The 20,891-nt window shown below is 42.8% G+C and overlaps 1 protein-coding gene across 1 annotated transcript in view; it reads left to right on the top strand.

Annotated features, from left to right (window-relative positions):
- LOC311105719 (NADPH--cytochrome P450 reductase-like) overlaps nt 1-20,891 on the top strand; it is a 41,996-nt gene that overhangs the window by 14,004 nt on the left and 7,101 nt on the right. The window contains exons 3-6 of the mRNA XM_084147931.1: nt 16,368-16,416; nt 17,076-17,204; nt 18,010-18,159; nt 20,512-20,636. Coding sequence (XP_084004057.1) covers nt 16,368-16,416; nt 17,076-17,204; nt 18,010-18,159; nt 20,512-20,636 — 453 coding nt within the window. The remainder of the gene's footprint in view (nt 1-16,367; nt 16,417-17,075; nt 17,205-18,009; nt 18,160-20,511; nt 20,637-20,891) is intronic.

The following is a 20,891-nucleotide window of genomic DNA, read 5'->3' on the forward strand; positions in this document are numbered from 1 at the left end:
ATTAACGTCATTTAGCAGACGCTCTTATCCAGAGCGACTTACAAATCGGAACATTGAGGGTTTATGACATAGCCCCTCTAGTATTTTAATAGGATCTCTATGGGCCTGACTATTATCTCTATGGGCCTGACTAAATCCTAGTTTTCATCTGCTTGTTGTTCCAGGGAAGCACTGTGCCTTTTTGTTGCGTAATACTTTTACGTTGGGGTTTAGGGTTGGAAGCACACAATGCATCATGGTTTGGAGATGGGTTTACTAGGGCCGGGACATTATCACGATAATCGTTAGTATCGTGGCAAGGAAACACAACACGAAGCGCATTGAAATTCTTTAGGAAAAATAGCCCTAATGTTGGAAACAAACATCATTGTTGTCATCCAGAGTCACATTTATTTATTTTCCAAGCTATAGCACACTATTTTACAGACAGCAGGTTTTTAAAGGACCAAAGAGTATGTTCTGCTTAATGTTTTCATTTTTGCCATGCCCCCCCCCCCCCCAAAAAGCACAGTTCTGGTATTGTCAAAGACCTAGAGTTTACAGTGCTGGTGTGTATTTGATGAGGGAGGATCTATAATGTAGCTTACCATACCATAATGTGGACTTAAATACACGGTGCTCTAATGGGACTCTATTTTTGCATTGATTAAGCTGCTGTTTGGCAGAGGAAAGGCCTCGCCTTGTGTATTGTTACTGTTGTTCACGAAAGAGGACATTAATAATTTCTGAATGTGTTCATATACCTCAAAAGTGGTGTAAAGTTGAGGGTAGTCCATAATGTGAATGTAAAATTAATGGAAGTTATTGGCAGTGCACCTTTACCTAATTAGAGGTAATAGGTCAGTGCAATCACATTTATTGCTACCAGTAGAGATGACGGGTGAGCCAAAACTGCAAACTGTCTTTGTGTCAGAGTGCACCCACGGCCTCACACGCCTGGGGATTTTTTTTAAATGTTCCAGCTGGGCCCAGTAGTGACATTTGTTTTCTTTTCCTGGAGGGCCCCTCTCCCCTTCTGTGAATAGCTTCCCCTGTGCTGTCACGCTGTGCTCAGTGAATGGAGACAGTGTTGTGAGGAGCGGAGGCAGACAACACAGCGAGGCTGCTCCTGACACTGCTGCTTGGTGTATGGGAGATCCTGAACATGTGTGAAAACAAGGAGAGGTTGGCAGGAGGTGAGGGCCCGGCGGAGAACGTTCAGCTCCAGGAAGAGGAACTCTTTAGTAGGGGTGGGGGCAGGGCACTAAAGTGCGACTAATTTTGGTTGCATATGCAACAATGTTTTGTTGTGTGACCACAAGTTTTATTTTGGGAGCACTGTGCTGTACCGTTGTTTCCGAGGGCCCTAGAGAAAAAAAGTGAGTGTAGATTCGATAGCGTCATGGTTGCACCAGAACTACAGCGAAAACGTCTTTCTTGTAGCCCAACCAGGTCAAAAGTTCTGATCCATATTACCGGCGCAACATTTTTATCTTCCTATAGCGGATCGCCGGGACCGCATTTTACATTCATAAACCATGTCGTAGGCCGTTCTAAAACTGCTTGCGCGTCGTTAACCATTTGTTTACACTTTGTTCAGTCATGTTACCTCATTGGCTAGCTAACAACCTGTTAACTTCACCAGTATATCCAAACATTTTGGGTACAGAAGGAAAAGGGATTGCTTCTTCAGGAGATCAATTATCATAGCAATGAATGACAGATCTCTTGCATGTCGTCACCACGACATTTTTCAATGTAATGCATTTCAATGGGAAAATAGTGCTTTTACAAAATGTAGAAACCTATTTCCACAAATTATTTTGTAATTTCTATGACAGGTTTTCTTATCAACATTTTAGCTGTTATAATAAACTGTCTTTACAGTATTACATATTATTGTCTAGGGCACATGTGCTTCAAAAGTAGCTAGAATTCATATAGGCCCAATATACATTTAAATCAATAAAAACATTTGTATTTTCTGGTGCTCCTAAATTTCATGTGGTGCTAGTAACTTTTTAAAATTTGGAGCACCAGTGCTACCAATTTATTTATTTTTTAGAGCCCTGGGTGGGGGTACTGGAAAGGAGAGGATAACTACAATACAAACCATGGGCCCCGTGTAGCTCAGTTGGTAGAGCATGGCGCTTGCAACGCCAGGGTTGTGGGTTCGTTTCCCACGGGGGGCCAGTATGAAAATGTATGCACTCACTAACTGTAAGTCGCTCTGGATAAGAGCATCTGCTAAATGACTAAAATGTAAATGTAAACCAGCTCCCTTTATTCTCCTTAAAGACATGCTCCGGTACTCTGGCATCTAAGAAAGTATTTTTTAAACCTCCTGCTTTGGGCTGGATGAGTCAATGTGTAGTTCATACATGCAGAATTACAGTTTTACCTCAGTTAGCCACAATCCCTTGTTTGAAAGTGACTTTTCTTTAAGCTGTGCCCCACCATTCCCCCCCCACGTGGGCCTGCCCCCTAGCAATTTGAGTTCTAGCCAATGAGCTTCAGCCCCTCGCATTTGAGTGACGGCTAGCAAGAGGCCTGCCCAGCGTTATCCAATGAGGTTGCAGGGCGGGCACAACGGCTCAGTGGAAAGCTTTCAGAACTACTGGCTAAAAACTATACAAAGTGCTGGAGAATCTCTTTTTTTAATGGGTGTTCTGGTTACCTAACTGTGTTATGAAGGGGGCGTCGCAATCTCTCCTGTGCGAGTCGAGCAGCCTTTGTGTTTTTGGGCCCGAGCCAAAGTTCCCTGGAGAGCTAGTGAGAAATGCGAGTTAAGCCCTCTTTGTAAGTCCTCCCAAAGGTGGAAAGTTGAGGCAAAAAGACAAAGCAGACCTTAATTTTTTCCCTGCTTTTAGTTGTTTTTGTTTTCCCCTCACTTTCTTTCTTTTTGGGGGAAGCCATCTCTTATTCGCCTGGCTTCTCCGCTCAATGAAGTAGGGGCCGTGTCACAAATGGAATCCTTTTACGATAAATGAGGTTGCTATAGTAATCACATTCCCCCAGCTCCAGTGGTTGGGGGGGGGGGGGGGGGGCACTTCAGTTAAACTTATTCAGACGGAGCTTCTCACCCTTGAATGGACCACAACTTGTGTGCCGTAGCTAGCTAACACCTTTCAGATTGGAGAGGAAAAGAGGTGCGGATGAGGAAGGCATGCATTGAGGTTTTTAAGTTTGAGTGTGTGTGTGCCACTTCAGGGTTTTATGGGAAAGTCTGTTTCCCACCATTGCCTCTTCTGTGGTTGCCAGACATTGTTGGGGTGTGTGGACTGGTGTATGTGAGAGAGAGAGAGATTAAGTGTGTGGTGTAGAGTACTCAGTGGAGAACACACTCTGCTCCTACCAGAGGCAGAGGACCAGCCAGAGTTCAGGCAGGCTGGTTGTTCTAGGTGTCTTTGGCGGCTGTAGCTTGGATTGTGGACTGAGTGCTGCTGTGGTTCAGGCTGGTGTACACGCTACTCAGCTCCATCTTGTTGTGGAATGTGTGGCACCACCTCTTAGCTCGGAGTTTGACAGTGGTGTGGCTTCGCTGGTCGACACAGGGCCGGGTGCCATGGGCTGTGTGTTTCCCATGCCGGAGGATAGGAGAGCTGCCGCAGAGAGGTCAGTATGAAACTTTGTACCCCGAAATCTGGAGTAATTCAGTGAGTTTCATTCAAAGAAACTCACAGGCATCGCATGTGAGCCAAGTCTACTGCTTGTGCTTTCATAGTTCCGTTTTTTTTTTTTTTTTCATGTCTTCTGAGAACCTCTGATTGCTCCATTGCACACAATGACGTGAACAGATTCTTCTCCATTCAATGACGCTGCAGTTAGATCAGTTGATAGCATCTTAACTCTGTGGTGTTTAAGTTTGTATGGGATGCCCTGGCTTGAGGACAAAAGCATGTTTCCTATTTCTGTAGGAACTCACACTGCTCTTAGTTGTTAATACAATTCATATGCACTGTGTGAGGTCCCATTTTCATGGTGTGTTCCAGCATGGATCCCACATGTCTGACTACTTTCTGGCTCTTGAATGATCCGTAGTGTTCATTTTGTTTTGGTCAAATGGACTTGAGACCTGAGCCGGCGATTTTACAAAGTCATTCTGCATGCGATGCGGCACTATGTAGGGTCGTTCCTCTTCAAAAAGCACGAGGATTTCGACATCCACCATTGTCAGATTGTTCTGAAATATTTTCTGTAATTAGTAACAGATACAATTAGCATTCCTGAAACATATTACATTTTTTTGTAAGATTATTTGTATTTTATAAACAAACATACACATACAAACGACAACATCATACAAACGGTTTCCGCAGGTCCTTAAAAAGTCTTAAGGCCTTAAAATGTAGATAAATTAATTTAAGTCTTAAACTGTCTAAAATACATTTTTCAAAGGTCTTTAAAAAAAAAAAAAGTAGACCGGGAGATGCACTACTGTTTATTACGTTGCGTTTGCGTTGTGCAGAGGTGATGTAAAGAATGGTTGATAGGATAGTGATTTACTTCAATGGAAGGAACGCATTTTAGCTTGAGCCATATGTAGAGCGGAACCACACTAACTTTCCCGCAGCGGTCAGAAGTCAGCGAGACGCTCGTGACTGTTGGCTGCTTTTCTCTCAACACCGCTCGTGTGTTTGTCTGTTAGCTAGCAGAGATTGGCTGTGGTGAAGTGGTAACGGAGGTCGACTTGAAACTACGGTAGACAGTTAACGTCTGCAGCTACCATGGGGAAAGTGCAAATTCAACAAGACCTCGATGGAGAACAGCAACTTTTCTTCGTGGTTAAAATCAGTTGAAGGGAATCAACACGAAGCCTGCTGTATCTTTTGAAAGAAGTCCTTCAAACTTGACACTATGGGAATTAAAGCTGTAGAATCCCATAGGCAGTGTGAGAAACACCGAACCGCTGTGAAAAGCCACCAACAAACGCCCGGCATTTCTCAGTTCTGTTCAGTCGTCTCCGCCTCAGTACCACAGACGACAGTCCCAAGTACAGTCAGTAATGTTAGCACTGCTCCAACAACTTCGTTGCCGGGAACGGCAGCATCAAGCGATCTCCGAACAATGTTTGGCTCTACGCCCACAGTAGAAGCGGAGGTGCGAGCACCAGTCCTATAATGCCAATGAGGGACTTGGAGAGGTCTTTCAGGCGATGTTCCCTGACTCAGAAATCAGCAAGACATTTACATGCGGGAAGGACAAGACCGCCTACATCACACGATTGAGATTGGCCCCTTACATAAAGAAAAGAAGAGCTAATCTCCAATGTAAACAAGGGCACGTTTGTTTTGATGTTTGACGAAAGCCTCAACCAAATGACAACAAGTAAACAACTGGACCTGCATGTACGCTATTGGGAGGGAAATCACGTTCAGTCAAGGTACCTGGGGTCGCAGTTCATTGGATTGAGAATCTGCCTGTGTTGGAGAGGGCCATAGAAGTATGGCCATCACTGGTTAAGTACAGTATTTGGATGCGGTGAGAACCAAGAAGCTCCCAACCCCTGGAACAGGGTTGTTTGACACCATAGAAAGAGCCCAGCAAGATCAGCTCATCTCGGCCAAACTGCAGTTCTTCTTTCAGTCCCTTTTTGACCAAGTACCAGACTGACAAGCCAGTGATGCCATTCCTCTGCAAAGACTTGCCTGAGTTGATCAAGGTAATGATTTATATTGTAGTACTGCACAATTTGATATTGCCATTTGATTTCAACTCTTATCACTGATTGAGGTGTTGAAAAAGATAAGAGTTGGAAATATACATGTATTTTAATGATGAATGTGGTTAAGAGTATTTGCATTACATTTAGAGTTTTCCTGTTGGCAGAGTTTGTTTAGGCGTTCTGTCAAACAAACTCTGTAGCTCAGTTGGTAGAGCATGGTGTTTGCAACGCCAGGGTTGTGGGTTCGATTCCCACGGGGGGCCAGTATGAAAAAAAAAAAATGTATGCACTCACTAACTGTAAGTCGCTCTGGATAAGAGTGTCTGCTAAATGACTAAAATGTAAATGTCAAGAGCGAGCTCCTCCCAGGACATCACTCCACTGCAGATGATCAGACTGGATGTTGCTGACCAAAAGAACTGGGACCGCCCGAAGGAAGTTGACATAGGCTTTGTTACCGAGTCAGTCCTCAAGGTTGTGTGAGAACTTAGAAGTATTACTTTCTGTCAAATGATGGTGTGGATGCAGGCAGCAGATCGTTTTCTATTGTATGAAGTCATTCAGCACTATTTACGGTCCATTATCCCTCTGTCAGAAACTGCAGTGTAGGAGAGCTCACTGTCCTAGAGTTTAGGAGGGACTGCATGAAGGGTATGTCAAACATCCTAAAGAAAGTGCAGGACAAGAGCCCCCTGAAATACCCCACCGTAAGACAGATGGCATGTTTGGACCCCACTCTCATGTACTCCGACCCAGACTGGTGCCAGGGAAGGATGAGAAGTCTTGTGCATACGTTTCTGCTAGACAAGCAGTTGTCAGTAGGTGTCTCTGCTGGTAGCAATAGTTTAATAGAATAGATACAGTGAGGGAAAAAAGTATTTGATCCCCTGCTGATTCTGTACGTTTGCCCACTGACAAAGAAATGATCAGTCTATAATTTTAATAGTAGGTTTATTTGAACAGTGAGAGACAGAATAACAACAAAATAATCCAGAGAAACGCATGTCAAAAATGTTATAAATTGATTTGCTTTTTAATGAGGGAAATAAGTATTTGACCCCTCTGCAAAACATGACTTAGTACTTGGTGGCAAAACCCTTGTTGGCAATCACAGAGGTCAGACGTTTCTTGTAGTTGGCCAACAGGTTTGCACACATCTCAGGAGAGATTTTGTCCCACTCCTCTTTGCAGATCTTCTCAAAGTCATTAAGGTTTCGAGGCTGACGTTTGGCAACTCAAACCTTCAGCTCCCTCCACAGATTTTCTATGGGATTAAGGTCTGGAGACTGGCTAGGCCACTCCAGGACCTTAATGTGCTTCTTCTTGAGCCACTCCTTTGTTGCCTTGGCCGTGTGTTTTGGGTCATTGTCATGCTGGAATACCCATCCACAACCCATTTTCAATGCCCTGGCTGAGGGAAGGAGGTTCTCACCCAAGATTTGATGCTACATCCATCGTCCCTTTGATGCGGTGAAGTTGTCCTTTCCCCTTAGCAGAAAAACACCCCCAAAGCATAATGTTTCCACCTCCATGTTTGACGGTGGGGATGGTGTTCTTGGGGTCATTCCTCCTCCTCCCAAACACGGTGAGTTGAGTTGATGCCAAAGAGCTCGATTTTGGTCTCATCTGACCACAACACTTTCACCCAGTTCTCCTTTGAATCATTCAGATGTTCATTGGCAAACTTCAGACGGGCCTGTATATGTGCTTTCTTGAGCAGGGGGACCTTGCGGGCGCTGCAGGATTTCAGTCCTTCACGGCGTAGTGTGTTACCAATTACTTTCTTGGTGACTATGGTCCCAGCTGCCTTGAGATCATTGACAAGATCCTCCTGTGTAGTTCTGGGCTGACTCCTCACCGTTCTCATGATCATTGCAACTCCACGAGGTGAGATCTTGCATGGAGCCCCAGGCCGAGGGAGATTGACAGTTCTTTTGTGTTTCTTCCATTTGCGAATAATTGCACCAACTATTGTCACCTTCTCACCAAGCTGCTTGGCGACGGCCTTGTAGCCCATTCCAGCCTTGTGTAGGTCTACAATCTTGTCCCTGACATCCTTGGAGAGCTCTTTGGTCTTGGCCATGGTGGAGAGTTTGGAATCTGATTGATTGCTTCTGTGGACAGGTGTCTTTTATACAGGTAACAAGCTGAAATTAGGAGCACTCCCTTTAAGAGTGTGCTCCTAATCTCAGCTCATTACCTGTATAAAAGACACCTGGGAGCCAGACATCTTTCTGATTTGAGAGGGGGTCAAATACTTATTTCCCTCATTTAAATGCAAATCAATTTAACATTTTTGACATGCGTTTTCTGGTTTTTTTGGTTGTTATTCTGTCTCTCACTGTTCAAATAAACCTACCATTAAAATTATAGACTGATCGTTTCTCTGTCAGTGGCAAACGTACAAAATCAGCAGGGGATCAAATACTTTGTTCCCTCACTGTAGAATAGTTATAGAAAAGGTTTTGTTCCTGATTTTTTTCCTCTGCCAATCCTACCCTGAGCTTTGGGGTTTCTGTAAGAAGCTTCTTATTTTGTCCCATGGGCAGGCAACTGTCGAGAGCGGCTTCTCCATCAACAAGGATGTGGAAACCTGTAACATGCAGGAGGGTACAGTCATCGCCCAGAGACTGGTGTGTGATTATGTCACAGTCTGTGTGGTGGGGGTGGGGGGTGTCAAGGTCCCTCTCACCAAGGAGCTGCTGACCTCTGCTGGATCAGCAAGGTCAAAATACAGAGCACACCTGGACCAGGAGAAGAGGAAGAGGGGAAAAGCTGCAGAAGACCACAGATGTGCTGAAAAAAGGCGGAGGAGATATAAGGAGAAAATATGTAAATTCAAACAAGTCGAGGCAGAGTTGGAGAGTAAGGACACAGAACTAAGACCCATGCCATGATAAAAGAGAGAGAGGAGAGCATGTCAGAGGCCCTATGTTATTTTTTTTTCTCTCCATTTTGAGCATAGTTGAAAGTACAGTTGTCCCAGGTCTGGTAGGTAGTGGATTGGCACCAGCTATTATTAATATTTTTTTTATACAGTACCAGTCAAAAGTTTGGACACACCTACTCATTCAAGGGTTTTTCTTTTCTTTTTACTATTTTCTACATTGTAGAATAATAGTGAAGACATCAAAACTATGAAATGACACATGGAATCATGTAGTAACCATAAAAGTGTTAAACAAATGAAAATATATTTTATATTTTTAGATTCTTCAAATAGCCACCCTTTGCCTTGATGACAGCTTTGCACACTCTTGGCATTCTCTTAACCAGCTTCACCTGGAATGCTTTTCCAACAGTCTTAAAGGAGTTCCCACATATGCTGAGCACTTGTTGGCTGCTTTTCCTTCACTCTGCGGTCTGACTCATCCCAAACCATCTCAATTGGATTGAGGTCGGGGGACTGTGGAGGCCAGGTCATCTGATGCAGCACTCCATCACGCTCCTTCTTGGTAAAATAGCCCTTACACAGCCTGAAGGTGTGTTGGGTCATTGTCCTGTTGAAAACCAATGATAGTCCCACTAAGCCCAAACCAGATGGGATGGCGTATCGCTGCAGAATGCTGTGGTAGCCATGCTGGTTAAGTGTGCCTTGAATTCTAAATAAATCACAGTGTCACAAGCAAAGCACCCCCACACCATAACACCACCTCCTCCATGCTTTACGGTGGGAAATACACATGCGGAGATCATCCGTTCACCCACACCGCGTCTCACAAAGACACAGCGGTTGGAACCAAAAATCTCAAATTTGGACTCCAGACCAAAGAACAGATTTCCACCGGTCTTGCTTGTGTTTCTTGGCCCAAGCAGGTCCCTTCTTATTATTGGTGTCCTTTTAGTAGTGGTTTCTTTCCAGCAATTCAACCATGAAGGCCTGATTCACACAGTCTCCTATGAACCGTTGATGTTGAGATGTCTGTTACTTGAAATCTGTGAAGCATTTATTTGGGCTGCAATTTCTGAGGCTGGTAACTCAAATTAATTTATCCTCTGCAGCAGAGGTAACTCTGGGTCATCCATTCCTGTGGCAGTCCTCATGAGAGCCAGTTTCATCATAGCGCTTGATGGTTTTTGCGACTGCACTTGAAGAAACTTTCAAAGTTCTTGAAATGTTCCGTATTGACTGACCTTCATGTCTTAAAGTAATGATGGACTGTCGTTTCGCTTTCCATTTTTAGCTGTTCTTACCGTAATATGGCATTGGTATTTTACCAAATAGTGCTATCTTCTGTATACCCCCCCCCCTACCTTGTCACAACACAACTGATTGGCTCAAACGCATTAAGAAGGAAATAAATTCCACAAATTAACTTTTAAGAATGCACACCTGTTAATTCAAATGCTTTCCAGGTGACTACCGCATGAAGCTGGTTGAGAGAATGCCAAGAGTGTGCGAAGCTGTCATCAAGGCAAAGTGTGGCAACTTTGAAGAATCTCAAATATAAAATATATTTTGAATTGTTTAACACTTTTTTGGTTACTACATGTTTCCATATGTGTTATTTCATAGTTTTGATGTCTTCACTATTATTCTACAATGTAGAAAATAGTAAAAATAAAGAAAAACCCTGGAATGAGTAGGTGTGTCCAAACATTTGACTGGTACTATATATATATATATATATACAGTGAGGAGAACAAGTATTTGATACACTGCCGATTTTGCAGGTTTTCCTACTTACAAAGCATGTAGAGGTCTGTAATTGTTATCATAGGTACTCTTCAACTGTGAGAGACGGAATCTAAAACAAAAATCCAGAAAATCACATTGTATGATTTTTAAGTAATTAATTTGCATTTTATTGCATGACATAAGTATTTGATACATCAGAAAAGCAGAACTTAACATTTGGTACAGAAACCTTTATTTGCAATTACAGAGATCATACGTTTCCTGTATGTCTTGACCAGGTTTGCACACACTGCAGCAGGGATTTTGGCCCACTCCTCCATACAGACCTTCTCCAGATCCTTCAGGTTTCGGGGCTGTCACTGGGCAATACGGACTTTCAGCTCCCTCCAAAGATTTTCTATTGGGTTCAGGTCTGGAGACTGGCTAGGCCACTCCAGGACCTTGAGATGCTCCTTACGGAGCCACTCCTTAGTTGCCCTGGCTGTGTGTTTCGGGTCATTGTCATGCTGGAAGACCCAGCCACGACCCATCTTCAATGCTCTTACTGAGGGTGTCATGCAATAAAATGCAAGTTAATTACTTAAAAATCATACAATGTGATTTTCTGGATTTTTGTTTTAGATTCCGTCTCTCACAGTTGAAGTGTACCTATGATAACAATTACAGACCTCTACATGCTTTGTAAGTAGGAAAACCTGCAAAATCGGCAGTGTATCAAATACTTGTTCTCCTCACTGTATATATACATACACACACACACACACTACCGTTCAAATGTTTGGGGTCACTTAGAAATGTCCTTGTTTTCCATGAAAACATACATGAAATGAGTTTGAATAGGAAATATAGCAAAATGCATAGGAAATGTAGTCATTGACAAGGTTAGAAATAATAATTTTTTATATAATTGTGTCCTTCAAACTTTGCTTTCGTCAAAGAATCCTCCATTTGCAGCAATTACAGCCTTGCAGACCTTTGGCATTCTAGTTGTCAATTTGTTGAGGTAATCTGAAGAGATTTCACCCCATGCTTCCTGAAGCACCTCCCACAAGTTGGATTGGCTTGATGGGCACTTCTTACGTACCATACGGTCAAGCTGCTCCCACAACAGCTCGATAGGGTTGAGATCCGTTGACTGTGCTGGCCACTCCATTATAGACAGAATACCAGCTGACTGCGTCTTCCCGAAATAGTTATTGCATAGTTTGGAGCTGTGCTTTGGTTCATTGTTCTGTTGTAGGAGGAAATTGGCTCCAATCAAGCGCCGTCCACAGGGTATGGCATGGCGTTGCAAAATGGAGTGATAGCCTTCCTTCTTCAAGATCCCTTTTACCCTGTACAAATCTCCCACTTTACCACCACCAAAGCACCCCCAGACCATCACATTGCCTCCACCATGCTTGGCAGATGGCATCCAGCACTCCTCCAGCATCTTTTCATTTGGTCTGCATCTCATAAATGTTCTTCTTTGTGATCCGAACACCTCAAACTTCGATTTGCCTGTCCATAACACTTTTTTTCCAATCTTCCTCTGTCCAGTGCGTGTTCTTTTGCCCATCTTAATATTTTGTTTTTATTGGCCAGTCTGAGATATGGCTTTTTCTTTGCAACTCTGCCTAGAAAGTCGGCATCCCTGAGTCGGCTCAAATTAAGATCCTACATCTGTACATGGAACTACTCTGTATATTTACAATGGGGTGATGAAGACATAGTTACGCTTGAAGGGAAAGAAAAAAAGGATTTGAGAGGCATTAAAACCTATAAATTCTTACATTCCACCAAACAGACGTTTCAACCTATTAAATATCATTGGTCCTTGTCTAACAGTCGGCTTTTGGCAAAGAGCGTGAACAAGAGGGGGATAGGGCCAGAAAGCATTTTGTTGAGAGCAAGTATTTATTTCCCAGTCTTTAACAAAAACCTTACTCGGCTGACACTCAACCGATTTTTAAGCTGCTTCAGTTTACTGAATTGTCTAAAATCATTCAGACTAGCCTATACCTACTAATTTCTAATTAGTGTTTGCTGTTGGTGATTGTTTGTGCCCATTTCATTGCATAGAGTACTGCAGCTGTCCACTCATTTGACGTTTGATGATGATGTTTGGAAGAAAGGTGCAGTATTCCCTTTGTGCTCTGCTGCATCCCCCCAGCCTGAAACGGTTTGTCTTGCATTATTATTTGTACAGACCCCAGATGTATTTATTTAACCTTTATTTAGGCAGGGGTAGTTCCAGAGGCCAAGGTCTCATTTTCAAGGGAGCTCTGCATGACTAGACCAAGCAATTGTTTTTGGGTCATTGTCATGCTGGAATACCCATCCACGACCCATTTTCAATGCCCTGGCTGAGGGAAGGACGTTCTCACCCAAGATTTGACAGTATATGGCCCCGTCCATCGTCCCTTTGATGCGGTGAAGTTGTCCTGTCCCCTTAGCAGAAAAACACCCCCAAAGCATAATGTTTCCACCTCCATGTTTGACGGTGGGGATGGTGTTCTTGGGGTCATAGGCAGCATTCCTCCTCCTCCAAACACGGCGAGTTGAGTTGATGTCAAAGAGCTCGATTTTGTTCTCATTTGACCACAACACTTTCAATCAGTTCTCCTCTGAATCATTCAGATGTTCATTGGCAAACTTCAGACGGCCCTGTATACGTGCTTTCTTGAGCAGGGGGACCTTGCGGGTGCTGCAGGATTTCAGTGTATTACCAATTATTTTCTTGGTGACTATGGTCCCAGCTGCCTTGAGATCATTGACAAGATCCTCCTGTGTAGTTCTGGGCTGATTCCTCACCGTTCACATGATCATTGCAACTCCACGAGGTGAGATCTTGCATGGAGCCCCAGGCCGAGGGAGACTGACAGTTATTTTGTTTCTTCCATTTGCGAATAATCACACCAACTGTTGTCACCTTCTCACCAAGCTGCTTGGCGATGGTCTTGTAGCCCATTCCAGCCTTGTGTAGGTCTACAATCTTGTCCCTGACGTCCTTGGAGAGCACTTTGGTCTTGGCCATGGTGGAGAGTTTGGAATCTGATTGATTGCTTCTGTGGACAGGTGTCTTTTATACAGGTAACAAACTGAGATTAGGAGCACTCCCTTTAAGAGTGTGCTCCTAATCTCAGCTCATTACCTGTATAAAAGATACCTGGGAGCCAGAAATCTTTCTGATTGAGATGGGGTCAAATACTTATTTCCCTCATTAAAATGCAAATCAATAAAAATTTTGACATGCGTTCTTCTGGATTATTTTGTTGTTATTCTGTCTCTTACTGTTCAAATAAACCTACCATTAAAATTATAGACTGATCATTTCTTTGTCAGTGGGCAAACGTACAAAATCAGGAGGGGATCAAATACTTTTTTCCCTCACTGTACATGTCGGTTTGCTCTAGGACGCCCGCAAGCCTCACAAGACTAGTCTGAAGGTAGCTGCTTACCAGTTTAAAAAAAAAAAACGAATGGAAGTCCAGTATATATGGAGATAGTTTCGTGCCTAAAATATGGGGTTAAATACAATAACAAAATAATATATAGTTTACTAATCTCTCATATATAGGACAGACACTTCAGAACAAACTTCCTTTTGATTTTTTTAAAAGGTCTTAGTATTGACTTTGCATATCCCTATGGGGACAATGTTAAAATTCCAATAGCTCCAAATTTCATTGACTTAAAAACATCTAACTATACGTTTTAGAAATTCATATACAAATATTGAAAGCGTTTAATGAAAACTAAATGGTGTGAAACATGAAAATATTGTCTCATTTACATTGTGTAATATGACGGTCCCTAACTAGCCCCGGAGATGGGCTATCCAAAGTCAAACCAATTTTGCCACGGTCGCACACCAGCCGGCTGAAGCTAATAATTTGGCAAAATCTTCCCACCTGCGAACACACACACACACACGAGATGCCCACATCAAACCATAACCCGAAACCAACTCACGTTTTGAGTTCAGTCATGGCAGCTAGCATTTCTTAATGAACCAAATCTAAAACAAGGCCAAATCAGGAAGTGCACTTGCCTTTAAGACTGTAACATATGGTACAAAATGTGATAGCTCTCACACTTTTTTTTTTTAAATATGTATTTGCAAGTTCTCAGCGTCACACCATCTTTACTCAAATGTGAATACAAAAGGAAATATGCATGGTGGACATTCTCATATAGTCCAAATGTTGCAGTATGGACAATTTCAAAGTTAATCTTTGACATTAAATGTCAATTTACATTTTTGTGTCTTACATTTTTTTGACAGGGTGAAGATTCAAGACCGCAAGCAAAGCTTTTGAGCTAAAAGGTCGTTTTGCAAGCATGCTTGCCTGTCATACTTCACTGAACGTTACTCACCCTAGCCTGACAGTAACACTTACTAGTAAATTGGAAAGGAAATTAAGAAATAGAGAAACAATTCTATGAGTCATGTTACAGCCAGGGATATTTACGCAGCAAAAAGTGTGATGACGCAAAATGTATCATATGATGAAAAAAACGCACCATCACACTGCTGACATGCACACTTTTTTTGGGGGGGACTGTTTCAACAGGGGACTAATTAACAAAATACTTTTTTTTTTTTTTGTAAAATATCCTTTTAAAAGAATGTCAGGACAGGGAGGACACTGTATTAGAACCTGTGTTACGTCATTGGCCTTGCCAAGCACATTATCCCCCCTTGACCTTACATGACCCTGTGTTAAGAGAGAGAGGACATCGGTCAACTCTCAAACGGCTTGGGGCCAATTCACATTGAAGAGTTGTAGCAGAGGGACCGTGACGAGATTTCAATTTACATAATATGTACATAACCTTTTTACATTTACGTTAGCAATGTAATGTCATGTGCCAAGAGAGGGTTCGGGGGCAATGAACGGTCTTGCTCTGCAGCTTAAATTTACCGTAAATATCCCAGTATAGCCACTAGCCAGTAAAGCAGGCTTATAACAAACTATTCAACTATGCAAGCAACTTTTCATCTTAACCATATTGCACTCTTGAATGATGCAACCAAACCACATTACACTCTTGAATAATGCAACAATTCACAAGCATGTGCAGACAAAGGGTTTATTTTCACGTCTGTACACTCAGTACATTTCAGCTTCAATACAAAAGCACAGTGACTAAAGCTGACATGCATCATTAAGTAACGTTAGCCTATCAAAATGAACGATTACCCCTCTCATACGAAATATAAAAGTAGAGTAGGCCTACCTTACAACATTAGAACAAATCAGGCTTCATTTTTATCAATATCATGCAAATCATTACATGTGGTAAAAGCTAATTGCGACCAAAAAAAAGTGGGAAATTCACTGGGGAGTTGAGAATAGCTGATTTACGTGGCTCAGTGCAGTCAGCCAAGAACTGTTGACAGTTTAAATTATTTTTTTAAAGCTACGTCTACAATTTCAGAATATAACAGGCTGTTACTGCAATTTCAGGTAAAAACTCAATAAAATAAGTATAAAATATAAGGAAAATGACTATTTCAGCTTTTTCAAAAACACTGCTCTGCTACTACAATGTTTATTGTAGGGGTGTTGGGCTTAACAAGACCATTTTTTAACACTGCCTTGCTTGGAGGGGGGCAACTGTCAGCCCAGTGACGTGCTACCTCCAGAAGCAGCGGTCGAGAGGTGAAAACCTAACAAGTTTACATTACAGTAGAAGGTCTAGCCGAGGGTATTTTCTCAATCTCTCTCTAGGTAATCTCTCGTAGTGAAATAGTTTCTTAAATAAGTTAGCCTGGTGTTCTTTTAGCCAACTCCTCTGTGTTCACAGTAATACCAAGCAATGTTGGCTAAAACACAAACCGATCTGGCAATGAGGCTATAGGAAAGTGTGAAGGTCCTCCAATGACATGCTTGTAACATTCCCATTAAAGTGCATAGTGTGATGATAAACCATTAGTGAATGTTTGGTCCCTGTACTAGGCATGTGTGCTTTTTTTGCTTGTGAAAAGCATAATTGATTTGCTGTTTTTTATGTCCCAGCAGATAGTGATGAAAGAATGATTGTTCAGTGCAGGATTTTCTTTGGAAGTGCATAACATTTGTCTCCTTTTTCTTTCAGAGCACCTTCTACTCGAGATACTAGTTTTATTGAAAAGATGAAGAGAACTGTGAGTTTTTCAGTGTTTTTGGGGTGGGAAGGATAATGGTCTAGCTACTAGACTGGCTTTACATAATGGTTATTAGGTAGAGGACAGATTTGACGAATTGCAGTGGATCCTCCGGACTCCTCAGTACAGACCTGGGTTAAAATACTATTTGAAATCATTTGAAATATTTTCTGGGCTTGATTGAGCATGTCTGGTACAATAGAACCAATAGAATAGTTGAAAAGGTGAAAACCCCGCCCATCTGGCAATCCAGGCAGAAAAGAGCAAATGCTAAAAGTATTTGAAAGATTTCAAATAGGATTTGAACCTAGGTCTGCGCATTACTAGCTGACCTTGAGAAATTGATAAAGGCTTGAGTAAGCAAGTGTGATTTGGCTGTAAAGTCCCCAGATATCAGAAGGTGAAATAAAAACAATAATTATAGTATTTTACAACGTCATTTAGTTTTGTCTCTGTTGCTCACTGTCTAATGATTTATCATGGGAACCATAAATGGTTATTTTACCTCGTTATTTTACAGCAAAAAGTTAAATGGCAACAGGGTGGGTTGGGATTTGCTTATAACTAGGGCCTGGAGTTTTTTCCTGGCCGCCAGGTCATGTGGTCAGGAAAAAACTCCTGGCCCTCATTCCATGTGTTGCTGCTATTTCCCTCTCCAGGGTAGGAACATCGTGGTATTCTATGGCTCTCAGACAGGCACGGGCGAGGAGTTTGCCAACCGGCTGTCCAAAGACGCCCAGCGTTATGGCATGAAGGGTATGGCTGCCGACCCCGAGGAATACGACATGGTAATAACTAACTAATTACATTCCTATATTGGTTCAAAGGAACAACCTTAGGACATTTTCACATATGAAATTCGGTACCCCGGTTCCGTTTTTCAGGATCATATGAGAATTTTACAAAATAGGTTTTGCTTTCACAAGACCTGAAAATAATTGTTTGGGAGCGATTTGCATTCTACATGATGTTAGCAAGCTAGCTTGTTTACAATGGGCAAAAAGTACCATGCAACCCGTGCTGCCGCGTCACAATACCTGGTACTCTTGTCCTGGGTCTTGGACCCGCTACTCACACAGGTCCAGGATTCGCTTCAGTCAGGGTTTGTTTGCGTTTCACACAGGCTTTATAGCATGGATCAGGGTACCAAAAGCGGCAAGATCTGAATCATACAGGGAATATGTGAAAGCACCCTTAGTATAATAACGCTTCTAATAACCCATTTATGACAACCCTATGTAGCTCAATTGGTAGAGCATGGCGCTTGTAACGCCAGGGTAGTGGGTTCGATCCCCGGGACCACCCATACGTAAAAATGTATGCACACATGACTGTAAGTCACTTTGGATAAAAGCGTCCGCTAAATGGCATATTATTATATTATAATGAGTCTTCTCTACTGCAGCCCCGTCAGCTCCAATAAGGATTCATTCCTGCATAGCTCAAAGGTGGCTCAACTGTACCCCTCCTAACAATATTAGTCTCTTGAGCCAAGGACCTGTTCCGTAAAATGTAAAAGCTAATAGTGCCCTGAATGGCATACAGCACATGTAATAGCAAATCTCTAATGTCCAGGCGTATTCTAATCCACAGTCTGAGCTGTCCCGTCTGGCTGAAATGGACAACTCCCTGGCCATCTTCTGCATGGCCACTTACGGAGAAGGAGACCCCACAGACAACGCCCAGGACTTCTATGACTGGCTGCAGGAGACCGACGGGAAACTGGATGGAGTCAACTACACCGTGAGTATCTCTTTCCCTCTCTCACTCTCGGTCTCTCTCTCTCTCCTCCCCCCCATCATTCATAATCAGGACCAGGAGTTTGCCCAAGAAAAACTCCTGTTGTCACCATTAACATACATTTGCCAATCGTTCACTTCAAATGTGTATTTCACATGGATGAACTTTAGTGTGAGACCGAGATGAGTAATGCCAACATGTAAAAAATGTGCTTTATGTGTATGGTTGAGTTCTGGCTTCGGCCATAGATGACATGCGTGCCATCCTGGCTGGTTGGGCATTGTCGGGGTTGGTCCAACGGTCCTGCCCTCAATGGGGTGAAGAATTTAACTTGTGACTGGAGGCAATCTGGCCGGGCTCTCTGAATGGTCACTTGGGCTCCTTCCACTCCCTGCCAGTGTCTTTCTGTCCTAGACTTGAAAGACAGCATTAATTACACTGAATGAAAGATGAATAACGTTCAGTGTACTCGCAGCAGGAGCTTGCGTTCAGTGTGTGTGAATGTCTCTGTGTGCGTTTCACAATTCCTGACATTTAATCCTAGTAAAAATTCCCTGTCTTAGGTCAGTTAGGATCACCACTTTATTTTAAGAATGTGAAATGTCAGAATAATAGTAGAGAGTGATTTTATTTCAGCTTTATTTCTTTCATCACATTCCCAGTGGGTCAGAAGTTTACATACACTCAATTAGTATTTGGGAGCATTGCCTTTAAATTGTTTAACTTGGGTCAAACGGTTCGGGTAGCCTTCCACAAGCTTCCCACAATAAGTTGGGTGAACTTTGGCCCATTCCTCCTGACAGAGCTGGTGTAACTGAGTCAGGTTTGTAGGCCTCCTTGCTCGCACACGCTTTTTCAGTTCTGCCCACACATTTTCTATAGGCTTGAGGTCAGGCCTTTGTGATGGCCACTCCAATACCTTGACTTTGTTGTCCTTAAGCCATTTTAACACACCTTTGGAAGTGTGCTTGGGGTCATTGTCCATTTGGGACCATTTGCGACCAAACTTTAACTTCCTGGGAATCAAAAGAAATCAGCCAAGACCTCAGAAAAAAAATTGTAGACCTCCACAGGTCTGGTTCATCCTTGGGAGCAATTTTCAAACGCCTGAAGGTACCACGTTCATCTGTACAAACAATAGTACGCAAGTACAAACACCATGGGACCACGCAGCTGTCATACCGCTCAGGAAGGAGACGCGTTCTGTCTCCTAGAGATTAACGTTCTTTGGTGCGAAAATTGCAAATCAATCCCAGAAGAACAGCAAAGGACCTTGTGAAGATGCTGGAAGAAACAGGTACAAAAGTATCTATATCCACAGTAAAACAAGTCCTATATCGACATAACCTGAAAGGCCGCTCAGCAAGGAAGAAGCCACTGCTCCAAAACCGCCATAAAAAAGCCAGACTATGGTTTGCAACTGCACATGGGGACAAAGATCGTACTTTTTGGAGAAATGTCCTCTGGTCTGATGAAACAAAACTAGAACTGTTTGGCCATAATGACCATCGTTATGTTTGGAGGAAAAAGGGGGTAGCTTGCAAGCCGAAGAACACCATCCCAACCGTGAAGCACTGGGGTGGCAGCATCATGCTGTGGGGGTGCTTTGCTGCATGAGGGACTGGTGCACTTCACAAAATAGATGGCATCATGAGGAAGGAAAATTAGGTGGATATATTGAAGCAACATCTCAAGAGATCAGTCAGGAAGTTAAAGCTTGGTCGCAAATGGGTCTTCCAAATGGACAATGACCCCAAGCATACTTCCAAAGTTGTGGCAAAATGGCTTAAGGACAACAAAGTCAAGGTATTGAATGGCCATCACAAAGCCCTGACCTCAATCCTATAGAACATTTGTGGGCAGAACTGAAAAAGCGTGTGCGAGCAAGGAGGCCTACAAACCTGACTCAGTTACACCAGCTCTGTCAGGAGGAATGGGCCAAAATTCACCCAACTTATTGTGGGAAGCTTGTGGAAGGCTACCCGAAATGGTTGACCCAAGTTAAACAATTTAAAGACAACGCTACCAAATACTAATTGAGTGTATGTAAACTTCTGACCCACTGGGAATGTGATGAAAGAAATAAAATATGAAATAAATCATTCTCTCTGCTATTATTCTGACATTTCACATTCTTAAAATAAAGTGGTGATCCTAACTGACCTAAGAGGGAATTTTTACTAGGATTAAATGTCAGGAATTGTGAAAAACTGAGTTTAGATGTATTTGGCTAAGGTGTATGTAAACTTCCGACTTCAACTGTATATATTATACGAAGTTATATTGAATATGTTGAACGTTAGTTGTTTTTTTTTTAACTGTAAGGGACTGATGTTGACATGTCTCTCCCTGCAGGTGTTTGCGTTGGGTAACAAGACATATGAACACTACAATGCCATGGGGGTGTACGTGGACAAGAGGCTGGAGGAGCTGGGAGCCAAGAGGGTCTTCGACCTGGGCATGGGAGACGACGACGGCAAGTGAGTGAGGCTGCGTTGGAGGGGGTGCGTCCCAACAAGGTCTCCTTTCTCCTGAAGAGTGCACTAGTTTATTACTTCCCAGAAATCTAAAGCCATTGGATTGGTGGAGGCATGAGCAAATGGGAGTTTCCACCATATTTCTTATACCAGTCATTTCCTTTCAAATCCGTGTTGGGAAGTGAGCGAGTATACACTCTGGGAGGAAGGAGAGATAATTGGGACACAACCTTGGATCACTCCCGACTCAAAGTGTGA

The sequence above is a fragment of the Coregonus lavaretus genome, assembly GCF_964263955.1.
Source record: "Coregonus lavaretus genome assembly, chromosome: 30".
Taxonomy (NCBI): domain Eukaryota; kingdom Metazoa; phylum Chordata; class Actinopteri; order Salmoniformes; family Salmonidae; genus Coregonus; species Coregonus lavaretus.